Source organism: Lemur catta, chromosome 7 (genome assembly GCF_020740605.2).
Source record: "Lemur catta isolate mLemCat1 chromosome 7, mLemCat1.pri, whole genome shotgun sequence".
Classification (NCBI taxonomy): Eukaryota; Metazoa; Chordata; class Mammalia; order Primates; family Lemuridae; genus Lemur; species Lemur catta.
In genome coordinates, this window is record NC_059134.1 from 34,379,043 (window position 1) to 34,395,424 (window position 16,382).

Consider the following 16,382-nt stretch of genomic DNA (forward strand, 5'->3'; position numbering starts at 1 on the left):
TTTCTTCTGGAAAAATTCTCTGAAATTCTCTATTAATCCTGATTAAAAATTTCTTGGCTTCTGTTATATGCCTTTAAAAGAGAGATTTTTATAGACTTCCTGTTAACAACTTGTTTTGCACAACTGTACATATTTAAGAAAATACTTAAATTTAAAATGATTTCTCAAATACTAATTTAAAATCATAAATAATGTATGACATATTTTAATGCTGATATTCCTTGGAGATTACTGAATTGAGTATATTAGATAATATTTATACTGATAAGGAAGACCCCCATCTATTACCTGACCCATCAACCACCTGAGACCCTCACCCCTCAGAAGACCTTCATCAACATAATACTAACCTATTACCTGGCACATCAGCATAATACTGACCTGTTACCTGGCACGTCAACTAACCTATTATCTGACACATTAGTCACCTAAGACCCCACCTCTCGGACCACCCCAATCTAATGAAAGTGGAAAAAAATCAGTAGACGGGGCTCAGAATTTGGTGGCGAGACCTCTCTCAGCCTGCCAGCGAATAAACCTTGATTCTCCGACTCTCCCCATGTGCCACTCGGTTTGTCCTCGGAACCACCCGCTGTAACACTTGCTGTAACAATACTACATTTATCTGAATCTACCTTTTCCAGGACTGGTAGCCAAGATACCACAAGATGTAAGTTCTTCAAACAGAGCCAGTCTCCATTGCGGGCACATTCTTTCAGCATTTGAATTGCTAAGTCAGCTTGACCTTGACCCATGGCAACCTGCAAAAACAAAAACGGAAAACAAAATTTAAAAACCAGATCTGCTAGCATGTAATATAACATTATAGATTCAATAATAATAATCCCTAAACCCCTCCAACTGGCTTTAATATTAAATTTTGAAGAAGGAAACTAACACCAGAAATTAAGCTTCTTCTCCAAGAACATTAATAATCTTTCTGCCAAAGTCACTGTTAACAAGTACAACGTTCAGAAAAGAGCTCCTCTTCCTTAAGATACCTCATTGATAACCAAATATTGTCTTAATGAATATAGTAATCTACTATAACTGTGACTGAATGAAACTCCTTAGAGTCAGTCAATGCAAAACCTGCACAACTGAGCCTAAAGCTCTGCCATTTTACTATCGTCTATTTATATTATTCCTTGTAAAATTCTTAGTTTTCAAATTTTTGGTTGCTATGAAGTATGGGTATTTTTTAAATGATTATTAATTATTTTCACAGTAAAAAAGGTTTATTTATTCACTTGTCAAAATTAAGGGTAAATAGATAAATTTAGTTTTCAATCTTACATGCAAACTGAATTGAGAAAAGGGGGCCATCTGAACAAAGAAAAGCTCCTACACTCAGGAAGAAAAAAATGGTGTTATACTGGACAAGTTTTGCTTAAAATACTTAAGCATTTCTTTCACTTCAGGTAAAGAAAGTACAGGTAAACATTATTGTCATTTAGTATAAAAGCACTCAAGTAAAATTTTAAAATTTATTCCCAAAATTTAAGCAAATATATTAGTTTTGTATTGCTGCTCTAATAAATTACCACAAATTTAGTGCCTTAACTCAAATTATTATCTTAGATTTCTGGAGGTCGTAAGTCTCAGGGGTCTAAAATCAAGGTGTCTGGGTTTGAAAATAAAGGTAGTACAAGGCTGTGTTCTTTCTGGAGACTCTAAGACAGCATTCATCCCTCCCCTTTCCCAGTTTCTGGAAGCCACCTACATTCCTTTGCTTGTGGCTCCCTCTTCTATCTTCAAAGCCAGTAGCATAGCATCTTGTGTCTTCTCTCTTCTCTGACCTCTACTTCCATCATCATATCTCCTATCTCGACTCTAACTCACCTGTCTCTCTCCTATAAGAACCCTTGTGATTATATTGGACCATCTGGATAACCCAAGATAATTTTCCCACCTCAAGGTCATTAACTTAATTACATATTCAAAGTTCCTTTTGCCATGTAAGATAACATATCCACACAGGTTCTGAAAATTAGGACACGGGTACCTTTGAGGGCATTATTTGGAATATCACGACAAGAATGTCCATTTCACTAATGGGATAAAGTGTGGGAAGAATAACAATAGCAGGGCAATATCCACCTACCTGGTGATAACACTCTCCACTTCTTTCAGCATGAGCAAGTTCTTGAAGTTCCTGAGAAGGATCAGCACCCGGAGAAATAATTATCAAGATGGGTTCAATTTCTAGTGTCTCTTTGTATAAACGTTTGAGATTTAGAGGAAGTGGGGACAACTCTTTCAGTCCTAAAAGATATAATAAAAAAATTAAAAATAAAAAAACAATACGCATCATTAAAAAGTCTAGTAAAATTACATAATATGTAATAGAGAATACCTAGGTGAATTATAATCTCATATAAAGTTTTTCACTGTAAAATAATTCACGTACTAGTAATAGCTAACATTTATTGAATGCTTAAGGTGCCAGGCATTTTTCTAAATGCTTTCTATGTATGGTATCATCTAATCATTACAATGATGAGGTAGGTACCCTGATTACCATATGTAACACCTGAAAAAATACAAAGCCAATTTACAATTCTCTCTCTACAAGAGAAGACTGAACCCAATCATCCATCTATTAATATGTATCTCATTAATACAATTCATTAATTTACATGCTAGTTGAGTGGATACTCTGTGCCATGCATATGGGGAATCAGATTTCTCATAATCTCAGTAAACAATTTCACTGTCATGATATAGTATAAAAAGTTACTTCTTACTCCCATGTATTAAGGCAGAAAAAGTAGTGTAAAGAGTGAAAAGAATGCTTAGTTTGAAGCCAGAAATACATAGCTGTCAATTTACATTTGTTAGCTGAATGACCCCATGCAAATCTCTAAAATGCACTGTGCCTCAGTTTCCTCAATTGTAAACAGGGATAAAGCAATCCACAGGTCTTTGGGGGGGCAAAATAAGATACAGTAATTATAATATTAATAAATTCCATTTATGCATCACCTACAGTATGCTAAGCATTAAACTAGGTAGTTTATTTATCTGTTATCTAAACCATACAATGACCCTTGGAAACAAATATCACTATGTTCATTTTATGTATAAGAAAACTAATACTCAAAGAAATTGAATATCATGCCATAGGGCACCAAACTGCTAACTGCATTCAAACACAATTTGTGCTTTTTCTACTCTCTAACTCTTCACAAACTATAAAGTCCTATTCAGATAAGAAATTATAATTGTTATTATATTCAAATCTCATCTGCTAAAATTTGAATGTTTCCGCTATTAATGTATTTAATAAAAGCTAAGATGAAAAAGGCACATTTCAATTAATAATTAAAAACAAACTTGTTTGAATTGAGCTAAAAAGACTGTGACACATGAGTTTAAAAATAAAGGAAACTTAGGAGAACAGAATAACTACAGAATGACTACACAGGCAAGAAGGGCTTCCACATATCCTCAAAAGTGGGAATGAATAGACAATATTGCACCTTAAAAATATACATTCTTAAAGAATTCTGTAGCAAATACTTTAAAATATGAATTCAATACCATCATGAGTCCAAAAAGGCATATCTAGATAATCAACCTGAAAAGACACATTTCATACCAAAACACCCTCCACTATTGTTCACAATGACAACCCATAATGATAAGTAAGAAGGTCCAAACACAGAATAGTTTAATTCCAGGTGAAATTCCTAGTACCAAGTGAAACATATTCTAGGAGCCATTTAAAATTGATGAGTTGCTTCTAGAAGCATATTTTATAAATTTCATTTTTAACTAAATTTTAACCAATAATTATCCAGTCTTTTCTTGTGTACTTGTGACAATGTAATAAGAAATATTTTCATTCAAACATTCATTTATTTATTCATAAACTCAATAAACATTCCAAACCAATTAAATATATTTTCTAATAAAATGTATCAAAAGTCTTTAAAATGTGCATGGCCTTGACTCAGGAATTAAAATTGTAATAGTTAATTTAAGAAATAATTCAGGATACGGTGGATACAGAAGCATATACAAGGACTTTCACTGCAGCTGTTGATATTAGCTAAAAACCGGGGGAAAGAAATTAAGTTTCTAACAACAGGAGTCTTACTGAGTAATTTCTGATAGCCATACAATGGAACTGAAGTTATAAAAATGTCGAGGTAAAAGATAATTTGTAGAAAATGCAGATTTTTCAATAGAATAGGCACCATGATTCCATACTATAATGCATACACATATATGTGCATAAAAAGAATACAAAGGTATACATTGAAATGTTAACAATGATTGTCTCTGAATGATGGATTAATAGGTGTTTCTTATCTTTATTCTTCTGTATCTCCTGATAGTCCTCTAATTAGTATTACATGATAAAAATATGTAAAAATACATATATGACAATATTTTCATATGAAATAACTACTGACTAAAACATGTTTTATTTGGAAAATATATGCCAACATAAAAACTGTCTTGAAAAAGTTAAGAATGAGATTATCATATCATTTGTTAATTTAACAAATATGGACTGTAAACTTCATGAGGGCAGAAATTGTATTTTTTTTCTACCATTTTATATTCAGAGCCTATATTCAATTATTAATATAACTTATAATTTTAAAATCCCATAGGATATAAACATACATCCATTTATACAATATTTCAAAGCAATCGAACATTCTGGATTAAAGAAAAAAATCATGACAAATACCTTACCATTTAATATAACACAGGTTACGTTCATCTTATTTGGAATTAGAAGAGAGGTGTCCTCCCTACAAAACTCCAATAAAATTTTCATTGCACTTTAAGTGAACTGAGTCTATATATAATAATTGTTTTGGGCTGGGTGTGGTGGCTCGTGGCTGTAATTCTAGCACTCTGAGAGGCAGAGGCAGGAGGATGACTTATGCTTAGGGGTTTGAGACCAGCCTGAGTAAGAGTGAGACTCCATCTCTACAAAAAAACAGAAAAAATTAGACAGCAGCAGTGGCTCTGGCATGTAGTCCTGGCTACAGGGGAGGCTGAGGCAAGAGGATTACTTGAGCCCAGGATTTGAGGCTGCACCGAGCTATAATGACACCACTGCACTCCAGCTGGGCAACAGAGAGAGGCTCTGTCTCAAACAAATAAAAAAGTTAAAATTAAAAAAAATATATAAAATCACTGGTTTTATTAACCCAAGTAATTTTGACTCATGATACCATTAGAATTGTGTGAATCCATCCAAAACTATTTAATAACGTTAGATAGCCAAAAAAAGTTAACTGCACTGTGAATTAACCGTGTAAAACTATTGTAAATCACTGGAATCTTATATTTTGACTATGGTCTTTAAAATAAATATAGCATTTCTTTCAAAAGAAAAAAAAAGAACTAAAAATGAGTCGATGCCTCAAAATACATAGCATAATTTAAACCTTCACTGTATTTTATTTTCCTCAGATAAAATACTGAGATAATAAACAGGAAACAATTTGTAGGTTACAAGGAAAAAAAAATACCATTCCTGCATTTTTCAGGTAACTAAGTAGCAAATTAATATCAAACTACTATAGGTAGTAAATATAATAGATTCATTCTTCCTTGTTCATCTCATCCTCCCTAACAAAGGACTGGTAAGCATTAAGTATAAAAAATTATCTTTCTTTCATTAAAATGAAAAGACAACTCTAAAAATGTACCATAAACATCAATAAAAAGAAGGAAAACCAACAACCACTACCTACCCCAATATACACGAACCAATTAAATGGGAAAATATTCGTTGTAAATAGATACTCAAAACTAGAAAGAAACAAGGGTTAAATATTTTGTGGTAGGCAAAATTCTAATGATATCTCTTTCAAGATTCCTAAGCCCTGGTTATTCAAACACTAAACTAGGTACTTTGCAGATATAACTAAGGTTAGGGACCTTAAAGTAAGATGATTACCCTGTGTTATCGAAATGGGCCAATCTAATCACTTGACCCCTTAAAAGTGGAGAAGTTTCTCCCATTAGAGTCAACAAAATGGAGCAGAAGAGAGAAGCAGAAGGGATGAGGCAGAGCTGAAGTCAGAGAGATGGGAAGCATGAGAAGGAATCAATCTGCTAGTGCTGGCTTTAAGGATGGAGGAAGGGGACTATACACCAAGAACACAACTGGCCTCTAAAAGCTGAGAATGACTCCAAATGACAGAAAGAAAATGGAGACCTTAGCCCTACAAATGTATAGGACTGAATCTGAATGTGTCTGAAATGGATTCTACACAGAGCCTCCCAATAAAAGTTCCAATGGCAAACACGGATTTAGCCTTGTGAGACTTAAAGCAGAGAAACCTGGAGAGCCCACCAGACTTCTGATCTACAAAAGATAATAAATGGGTCTTGTTTAAAACTGATACATTTTTGGGAGCAACAGAAAATGAATACGCATATCCTCATGCTTTCTTTGCCTTTAGACAGACTACAAGACAGATTGAGCTACGGAAACAAGGTGCATTGGATGGGATGATACCACGGATAAGAGAGGTAAGGATCACAAAACTAGAAAAGTTGCAAGGCTCAAAAAAAAAAAAAAAAAACCTTTTTGATGGAGAAGTTTTAAGGGTTTCTGGTTTCTGTAGTTATCACAGCATCTTAGGGAAATATAGCTTTTTTTATTCTCAATGCCTCAATATACATAGCATAATATCCTGCTCATAATAGTTTTTTTTAAAGCCAAAATTAAACCAGAATTACAGAAGTCAGAATATTTGCATCTGGTAACCACTATTTTTAGAAAGTAATGCAGGAGATTTTGCTAGTCTATAAGTCTTGCTTTGTAGAAATATATTAAACAGGTATCTCTAAAAGCTTTGAGGATTGCTATACTAACTTAAATCTTCAAATCAAAACTACTTTCATAAACACATCTTTATAAGTTACAGTTACTATTTTAAAGCTTACAGATTATAAAAAGGATTGCTAAAACTTAATAAATCTTTCCATATGAATGATGCTTGAGAAATTACATTTGAAATCAAATCTCTAGAATTTGATTAAAAAGAGGTAAGTGCTTATCATTCTCTAGTAATTTGAATTTTTAAAACTTATTCATACAATAAAAACTCCAATTTTACATAAAAACTATGTTAATAAAGCTACTTGACCAAATACAGTTATCCAGCCATACAACTGCAAATATAATTTTCACTTAGAAATAGATGGGATGGTTTTAGAAGTATATTAAACTTTCAAAGCATTTGAATATATAAAGTGAGTTTCATGAGGCTTTCAGTTAATGCCATTAAACCTTAAACGTCATTTGACCTGGAGATGAAATAATACCATAACAGAAGTGTTCTAAAGATGTGATAGAGATTCAGACTACAAAATCAATAAGAAAGGTCATATGCAATGTGGCACAAAGACCATATTTTAAAGACTAAATAGGTGGAAAAAGAATAAACCCTTAAGAACTTCTCTAAAAGTTGTCTCATTTTACTTAAACTTGCAAATGAGTTATAGAAATAGGCAATAAATAGATAGATAAGCCAGAAATATATCTGATAATGACAAGTGCTATGCAGAGAATTAAGTCAGGTTGATGTACTGGCCCATAAAACACCTCTGAAAATGCAGCATTTTAAGCTAACATCAGACAGTTGCAGAGAAACCATTCATAAAAAGAAAAGGAGAGAAAACATAGAGCAACAGAGAGTGCAATGGTCCTAGAGCCATTTTGCCACTAAAGCACAGTGGGCAAGCAAGAGGGATACTAGATGAGGCCACTCAGGTAGGGCCAGACTGTGTGGGATTTTATAATCCTAGATAAGGAATCTGATTTCATTCTAAATGTTTTCAGAAGACTTTGAAGATTTTTATCCAAGAAAGATTTGGTTTAGGTTTTAAAAATATCACACAGCCTTCTGGAGAGAAGGGATTGAAAAGGAAGCAAGACTCAAACTAGGGAGAATCAATTAGGAAGGTAGTCATTGATTTAACACACACACACAGAGCCTATATGTTTCAGAAGCTGTTTAAGACATTGGGGACACAACCATAAAACAAAGTTTGTTCCTTCGTGTGGCATATATTCCAGTTGCAGGACAATTAATAAACAAAAAAATACAGTATGTAAGATGGTAATAACAGTTACAGAGGAAAATAAACAAGGTAAAGGAGGATATGGAGAGCTGAGGGGAGGGTAAGTTGCTATTTTATACAAAATGCAGAGGGAAGTCTTTCCTGAAAAATGATATTTGGGCAGAGAAGTGAGGAAGGTAACTGAGGGTAGAGCGCTCCCTTGGAAGAGGAACAGCAAGTGCAAGTGTTCTGATATTCCAGAAACACACTTAAATCACTAGAAGAACAGGAAAAAGGCTAGTATGCTGGTAAAGAATTAAGCAAGGGTGAGGAGTGGTAGGAGATGAGATCTGAGGGGAAACAGAGGAACAGAAGAGGTAAGACCCTGTAAGACAATGTTAGCAGCATTCTGAGGAAGATGAGAAGCCATCAGAAGAGTTTGAGCAAAGGAGTGATATGATCTAATTTATATTTCAAACAGCACTCTAACTGCTAGGTTGAGGATAAATTAGAAGTGGAGAAGGACAGAAGTCTGAAAGGCAATAATCTTGCTCATATGACAGTGGCTTGAACAAAGTGGTAAACAGTAGTAGAGGTGGTTGTGAGAAGTGATTGAATTCCGGATATATTCTGAAGATAGAGACAACAAATAAAAGCTATCGCAGTAATTAAGGTGAGCGATAATAGCTTGCATTAGGTTGGTAGTAATGAGGCAAAGTGAATTTGGAATAAGTTTTTAAGTTGGAACCAAAAGGATTTGTTGGTAGATTTGGTATAGAAAGTAAGGAAAAGAGAGAAAAGAATTACAGTCACGTGCCACATAACAACATTCCAGTCAACAACAGACATGTATACCATGGTGGTTCCATAAGATTATAATATCATATTTTTACCTTTGTTTAGATACACAACTACTTAACAATGTGTTGGAATTGCCTACAGTATGCATAGCATTACGGTAGCATGCTGTATGGGCTTGTAGCCTAGGAACCATACACTATACCATATAGCATAGGTGTGTAGCAGGCTATGCCATCTAGGTTTATGTAAACACACTCTATGTTATTCGCAGGATGAAACTGGGTAATGACACATTTCTCAGAACGTATCCCTGTTGTTAAGCAACACAAGACTGTACTTTGGGGTTTTTGGTTTGAACTGAATGGAAGCTAGTAGAAACAAAAGTTCTGTATTGTTCACATTAAATTTGTGATGGCTATTAGACATTCATATGAAAACATCGAGTTAGTATTTGGATACATGAGCCCAGAATTCTAGAGCTAGAAACAAGAGATATAAGAATCAATAATTTACAGTTGATATTTAAAGCCAGGGATTGAGTGAGATCACCTAGAGGGAGAATGTATAATAATGAAAGAAAGAAATCCAGGGCAAGATTGCAGTAGAAGGAAAAGTACTCCAACACTTAGAAGACATGCATAGAAGAAGCCAGTAAAGGAAAGTAAAAAGGAACAGCCTAAAAGGGTTGAGGAATGAAAGAAGAAACACAACAATCAAGAAAACAAAGTGTTTTAAAAAAGAAAACAATGTCATTTGAGGCCAGGAGTTCGAGACCAGCCTGGGCAATATAGCAAGACCCCCATCTCTACAAAAAAGAAAAAGTCAGAGAGAGAGAGAAAGAAAGAAATGAACAAGTTTGTTGAGAGATCAAGTAAGACAAAAGCACAGAAGTTGCCAGTGGATATAGCAATACAGAAGACAGGTTGACCTAAACAAGAGTAATCTTGTGAAACTCTAGGCATGGAAGTCTAAATAGAGTGAGCTGAAGACAGAGTGAGAGTTGAGGAAATGGATTACTGTAGTCTCTGACTATAGATATACTTTATTTGGCTGTAAAAGGAAGTAAAAAATGGAATAATGGCCAGAGAAGGGTAAGGGACCATGGGAGGCATTTTTAAGATATATGATACTAAAATACATTGTATGCTGACAGAAATGATCCAGTAAAGAAAGTGAAATTCATGGTGCAGAAGGGAATAATGGCAGGAATGAAGACAGGGTAAATGGGTTGAACTTTGACTGGAGTAAGGACATTTATTCAAACTAATAGAAAGGAAAGCAGAACGAGTATGAATACCAATGTGGGTAGTTGGTAGATTTGTTGATGGGAGAGGAAGAATTTCTGTTTTTTGCTTCTATTTTCTCAAAAATGCTAGGAAAAGACACTTCAATGAATTAATTTAAGTGGCAAATACAGGAATAGTTGGTTTTCATATTGTTATATGCCTACTAGTTTTTACTCACCATGTGTGTCCAAATTTGGTAACATGTTAAATGTATCAGTTACAAGATAAAGTATGCTCACAAGCATTTCTTAACATGGACACTAGTATCTTTTTTTCCAACTACTTTATTTTTCAAAACCAAGTTATATACTTAGAACTCTTAAAGCAGTTTGACTCTCAAAATGTACTTTACAAATAAATGGTTCAACTGTCAAACTATTAATACTTAAATATAAAATTGGCTAAAACAGGTTATATGTAATCTGATTATAATGCATGTCATTGTTTTGTACCAGCAGCCTCTCCCTCACTTCTAGTAACAATCCCTTCCCCATCCACGGCTTCTTTTGGAGAAACTGCAATTACATATATTTCTGGTGGGATCAGTCGCAGAGGTGGACATGTAACCCAAGCTGGGCAAATCAGAATCCTTCCGTATGATTTTTGATGGTGAAGTTGTGAGGGAATAATTCTCTTTCTCCTTTCATCACAAGCTTGAAAATATAACTTAGGAGGTCAGCAGTCTTATCCCCCAAAATATGTATAAACCTTTGAGACTAATGGTAACACACAAGCAGAAATTAAAATAAGAGTCTAAAAGCCACATGAGAGGCAAAGAAAGAGAAGGACATAAAGAAAAAGGGAGAAACAGAAATAAGGGGGGGAAGATAGTGACACAAAGACAAACCACAAGGGTGAGACAAAGTCAAAGTCTCCTGATGTCTGAGTCATGAAACCATTTAACCCAAAGACCAGCCCTACCTCTTTCTTTGTAAGTACTAGATACTGAAGCCAATAAATTTCTTTTTTCTCTTAAGTGAATTTGATAGGTATCTGTCACTTGCAACCAAGAGTCAGGTGGATAAACATTCTGCCAGGCATGAGTAACAATCATCCAGTAGATAAACAGTCTATCAGAGATGAATAAATGGGGACGTTTCCTCTCTATGCATAAGTTAAGGAAAGCAAAAAGTATGTCCAGATGCATTTCCATATGCCAATCACTAATCAACCAAGTGATCAAAATATTTGTGTGTATGCACATGCATATCATGACAGAGGGTGAGGCAGAAGACAGGTATCATATGAAAAGCTGGGTTGGTAGGTGTTATGGGTTAAATTGTTCCCAAAAAATGATATGTTGAAGTTCTAACTCCAGTCCCTCAGAATATGACCTTATTTGGAAATAGGGCCATCACAGATATAATTAGTTAACTTCTAATGGGGTCATACTGGAGTCTAGTATACTTCAATCCAATATGGCTGGTATCCTTACAAGAAGATAGCCATATAAAGACACACACAGGGAAAATGTCATGTGATGATGAAGGCAGAGATTCAAGTTGAGCAACTGCAAGCCACAAAACACGAAAGATGGCAAGCAAACCACCAAACTCTAGGAAAAGGCAAGAGAGGATTGACCTGTAGGTTTCAGAGGAAGCATACCCTTGCCAACACCTTGATTTCAGACTTCTACTCTCCAGAACAATGAGACAATAAATTTCTGTTGTTTTAAGCCACAAGGTTGGTGGTAATTTGTTATGGCAACTGTAGGAAACTAATACAGTAGGTTAGAATGAGGATAGATGTATATATGGCATAACTTTAAGGTTTGAGACTTACATCACCATCTGCCAACAATATCCTTCTAAACTGACAATAAATTTGACTATTTCAGTATTTAATAAGAACATAGACTTTGGAGTTGGGTTTGAATTCTGTCATTTATTAGCTGTAGGATCTTGTTTCTTCATCTTTAAATGGATATAAAAATAGCACTTACCTTACAAGGTTTCTGTAAGGATTAAAGGAGCTGATACATATATAGTATTAAATTAATAACTGGCATATAAGAAGGGCTATTTAAGTGTTAGGTATGATTACCATCATTATGAACATTCAAATTTAAATGAAAGAGTATGTTCACTAGGATAAATTTGATAATCTGAAGCTAAGAAATATGTCTCAAAATAATATCCTGATATATCTAAATATAGCTTTACCTGCTAACAAGAGAATGATTATTCTACATTCATTATACATACAGTACTACAAAGTTTTTCAGTGGTAAGCATGAAAGGCCTAATATTTTTGTTTAGTTTCATAGAACTCTGTGCTAGATTGTTTACATGAGAAATTCTAATTTAGAGAAAATATACACATGATGTTAATCTTATTTGATTCAAATATATATGCTATAATTAATAAGAAAGTTTCTAAATAAAATTTCATATACATATATGTGGAAAAATTAGAAATAAAGAATTTTTAAAAAATTGTCAGCATACCATTTTAACTATGCCAGACTTTTCATTTCTAACATAATTCTAAAACCTCCTGCAATTTAGAAATAGTAAAGAGCCATGATCTCTTTTTTTTTTTTTTTTTTTTGGTATTTCTATGATGGCTTTATTGTGCAGAGTGGAGAGGGCTCAGTCCTTCTTGGCAGCTGCTTTTCTCATGGTGGCCAGGATGTTGCTCAGCTCCTCTGGCTGCCTCTTGGCACAGATGTGCGTCCCCACCCTTTTCTTGGTGAATGTGAGGACCTGTTTGTTGTTGGAGACCTTGAGCAACTCCATGGCATATCACTCATTGGGATGAAACCACACACCTCTTGGATCATGTCTCACACAAACTTGGTGTGTTTGGTGAGGCCGCCACAGTGGCATTTGTGCCTTGGCTTGCTCACATTCTTGGTCACCTTAGGGCCCTTGTTGAGGCCATGGGTTAGCGCAAAAGCCACAGCTGGGCTCTCCAATGGCTGCTGTGGTGGACAATCCATGATTCTTCAATGACTTCTGCGCTTCAAGTAAAATCCTTTTCATATTCTTTCCTTGGCATGGTTTTTCCAAACTTTTCTTGCAAAAATGGAATTATCTCCAAATGGGTGATAACTTGGAAGTCTTCAGACAAGACTATCTGAAAGGCTTAATGGGAATATGCTGTGCAGTTTCTGATTGAAAAGACAAATTGTCATTTTTTTGCTTTAGATACTGCAAAAAAAACTCATTTTAAAGACTTTATTTCCAAGACTATGGTATATTTGAATACATTTTAATTTAATTGTCTAAATTTTTCATTTAGGTATGACTGACTACAAGTAGTACTTATGCAGTCCAGTTTTGACACGAACATTTGCCTTCCTTGAAATTCTAATCATGGACAAATATTAACATCTAAAATGCTTTTATAGGAAATTATTTTTTAAATCCTCAAATACCTTTACTAAATATAGGATGTCAATTAGGTAGCAAATTTACTTCAACATTACATATGGTTATATCCAACACAGAGAATGGTTTTTCTAAAACAAGTAGAGATTGTAAAGTAAGTAGAATGAATAAAAAAAACCTCATAACATTTCTAAACTAAGATCAGCATAAAAATAAAATGTAAATTAAAAACAAATAATTCAGGTCAGTGGTCTAGTTCTTGAAAAGTCTTGCACTTACCCAGAGTTTTACATGCAAAAAGAGCCATGGCACTTTGCAATCTGTCCGGTCTTAGAGCCTGTACTACAAGAACCTTAAAATAAAATGCAGAATATTTTTAATGAATAAAACACCTTTAATTATACAACAGTAAATGTTAACTAATTAGACAAATGTTTCATAAAATATGTGAACATATCATTTTTCATAGTATTTACTATGCTTCAAACTGTCACAATATGTATATACCAAGATACCTCTTTAATATCCAAAATATTGCTGAAATCCATTTACTTCCTCAAGCCTATCATCAAAAGTAAACATAGGTTAGATGTGTCTTCAGGATCTAATAAAGGGCTAAATGGCATGTGAAAATAGTGGCATATAGGTAAAGGCACTTCTGGTGACACCAAACAAAGGCCCAGAAATCCTGCCTAAAATTTTCAAATCACTATTTTTATGCTGAATCTTGTATATCTATAATATTCCTAGATGTTTAAGTTTTCAAATGAATTTTTTCTTAGTTGTTTTCAGGGTTTTGTTTTTGTTTTTTCAAAGCACATTGGTGAAACAGACTTCACTGCCTATGGAGATCCTATAGTCAGCAGCATAGAGAAGAGATAAATAGACAGAAAGGTCACTTCCTACAGCGTCAACTTCTGGAGAGCTCTCCTACTCCCCAGGATAGTAAAAGTCTTTTCACTAGAAAAAAAATGAGTGGAATCTATCATTAGGTTTCACCATTCTATTTTGAAATAGAATCTGAAAGTATCTCTTGTTCCTCACTATTAGGACTTTTCTTCAGATAGAACTCTAAGAAATGAGTTTAGAACCCATACAATTTGTATTTTAGTTTCTTTCTAGAAGAGATTTTTCTTTTTGCAAGATCCCCTTTGTGTTAGAGGCACAGGGAATAAGAAAAGCTACAGAGAAAGACGCCCTACCAGTTAACTTTGCCAGTGATTTAATTGTCTGGATAATGTGGCAAAACCAAAAAAACCTTCCCCACATAAGCCATTAAAGGTTAAGCAATACTCTAAATGCAAAGTTTTCATTTAAATGGCTTCTGAATAACAAGAAAAACATTAAACACTTTTTTGCATTTTAGGTAACACTAAAGTTTACCTGCTGAAATAAGGAAACTTTCTTTGCAAGAATAGATGGAAACTCTTGCTCACACATTGAATTATGATAATAAGTACGCCACAGAGCTACATCTTCAAAGCAGAGGGTCTGATAAAGACTAGGGAGAGCAATCTAAAAAATAAAAATAACCACATATAGTGAGCTACAGTGTATATAAATATATATTTAAAAAAAACAAAACTAAAAACAAATGAGAACCATTTATTAGTAGTTGTGTATTACTTCTTTGCTACTTTGTGTTGGCATGTCTAATTATCTGTAGGTCAGCAACAGTATTCTAGATTCATCCAGTGTTAAAGCCAGAATTAAACAAAACATTTACAAAGTAGTATTAAATCAATATTAGTAAGTTAACAAATCTTTTCTCTGTGTAAAACATTTGTACCTAGCTATCTCCACCTGGTGGAGAAAAGCAATGCTTCATTAAAATCAGGCACAAATTTTTAAGGATTGCCACTACAAATATATCAAATTTCATATCAATATTGACACAGACTCTCTTTGACAAAACTTTGGTCAGGCTCCTCTGAGTTTTCTTTCTGACTAGGACTCAGTTTGGGCTTCATGACCTTTATTGTAGTATCCCATTTTAATAGAAGTCCTGCTAAGTCATTATAGCAAGACTCTCTACCATTAATATTCGATAAAATTCTTCATCCCCCACTTTTGGTATCTGATCACCCTGGTCTGCCTCCAGCAAGAATCCTGCAAAATCAGTTTAGCCAGAATCCCCATTTAACGCTGACATTTCCTCTTAGTAATTTTCCATCCCTGACCCTCACCACAGATCCTGCTCTTTGGCTATAAATTCCCACTTCATGCTATATTCAGAATTGAGCCCAGTTCTGTACTGACGTCTCTTTTCCCCTAATGCAATAGTTCTCTTGAATAAAATTTATCTGCACAGCTTTAACTTCTTTCCAGTTCTGGTTTTCTGTAACAAATATCAAATTCTTAACAAAGCATGTTTTTCTAAACCATATTCATTTACACCCTATTTGTGAATATGTTGCTTCTTTTGCCTCTAAATGTTTTAACCCTCTTTACTACCTCATAAATTCCTATTTGGCATTCAATATTCACTTTAAACAGTATCATCTTTCAGAGATGATATATTCATTCTTTTTACCTAAAACAGTGTTCTCTTTTCCCAAATTTTTTTCAAGAGTGGGCTATAAGATCAGAAATGTAAATCTAGAAGATTTATATCTTAAGTGTAGAACTTCATGTAATACAAACATAAATCAAGTATATAAAAATGCTTTATCCAGACATATATACTCATATCTAAGTATGATTAAGTAGCACAAAGTGTCAACAGAAATAACTGAAATTATAGAAAAAATTAAAATATCCCTCATAGTAGAAAAGGAATACCTTCAACGTTGCTACCGCCCAGCTTCTTTCCTGATCTATCCAAGATGGAAGTTGATCACGTATTCTTTGTTGAGAGTCCTTTAATAAAAGCAATTGTTTTCCTTACTATATTTGATAAAATTCAGAATTTTAAAAATAG

At 34.0% G+C, this 16,382-nt stretch overlaps 1 protein-coding gene across 1 annotated transcript in view; it reads right to left on the reverse strand.

Annotated features, from left to right (window-relative positions):
• DYNC2H1 (dynein cytoplasmic 2 heavy chain 1) overlaps positions 1-16,382 on the reverse strand; it is a 279,710-nt gene that overhangs the window by 115,275 nt on the left and 148,053 nt on the right. The window contains exons 73-77 of the mRNA XM_045556812.1: positions 16,244-16,321; positions 14,846-14,977; positions 13,742-13,814; positions 2,105-2,265; positions 636-761 (exon numbers count right to left, since the gene is read on the reverse strand). Of these exons, the coding sequence (XP_045412768.1) occupies positions 636-761; positions 2,105-2,265; positions 13,742-13,814; positions 14,846-14,977; positions 16,244-16,321 (570 nt within the window). The remainder of the gene's footprint in view (positions 1-635; positions 762-2,104; positions 2,266-13,741; positions 13,815-14,845; positions 14,978-16,243; positions 16,322-16,382) is intronic.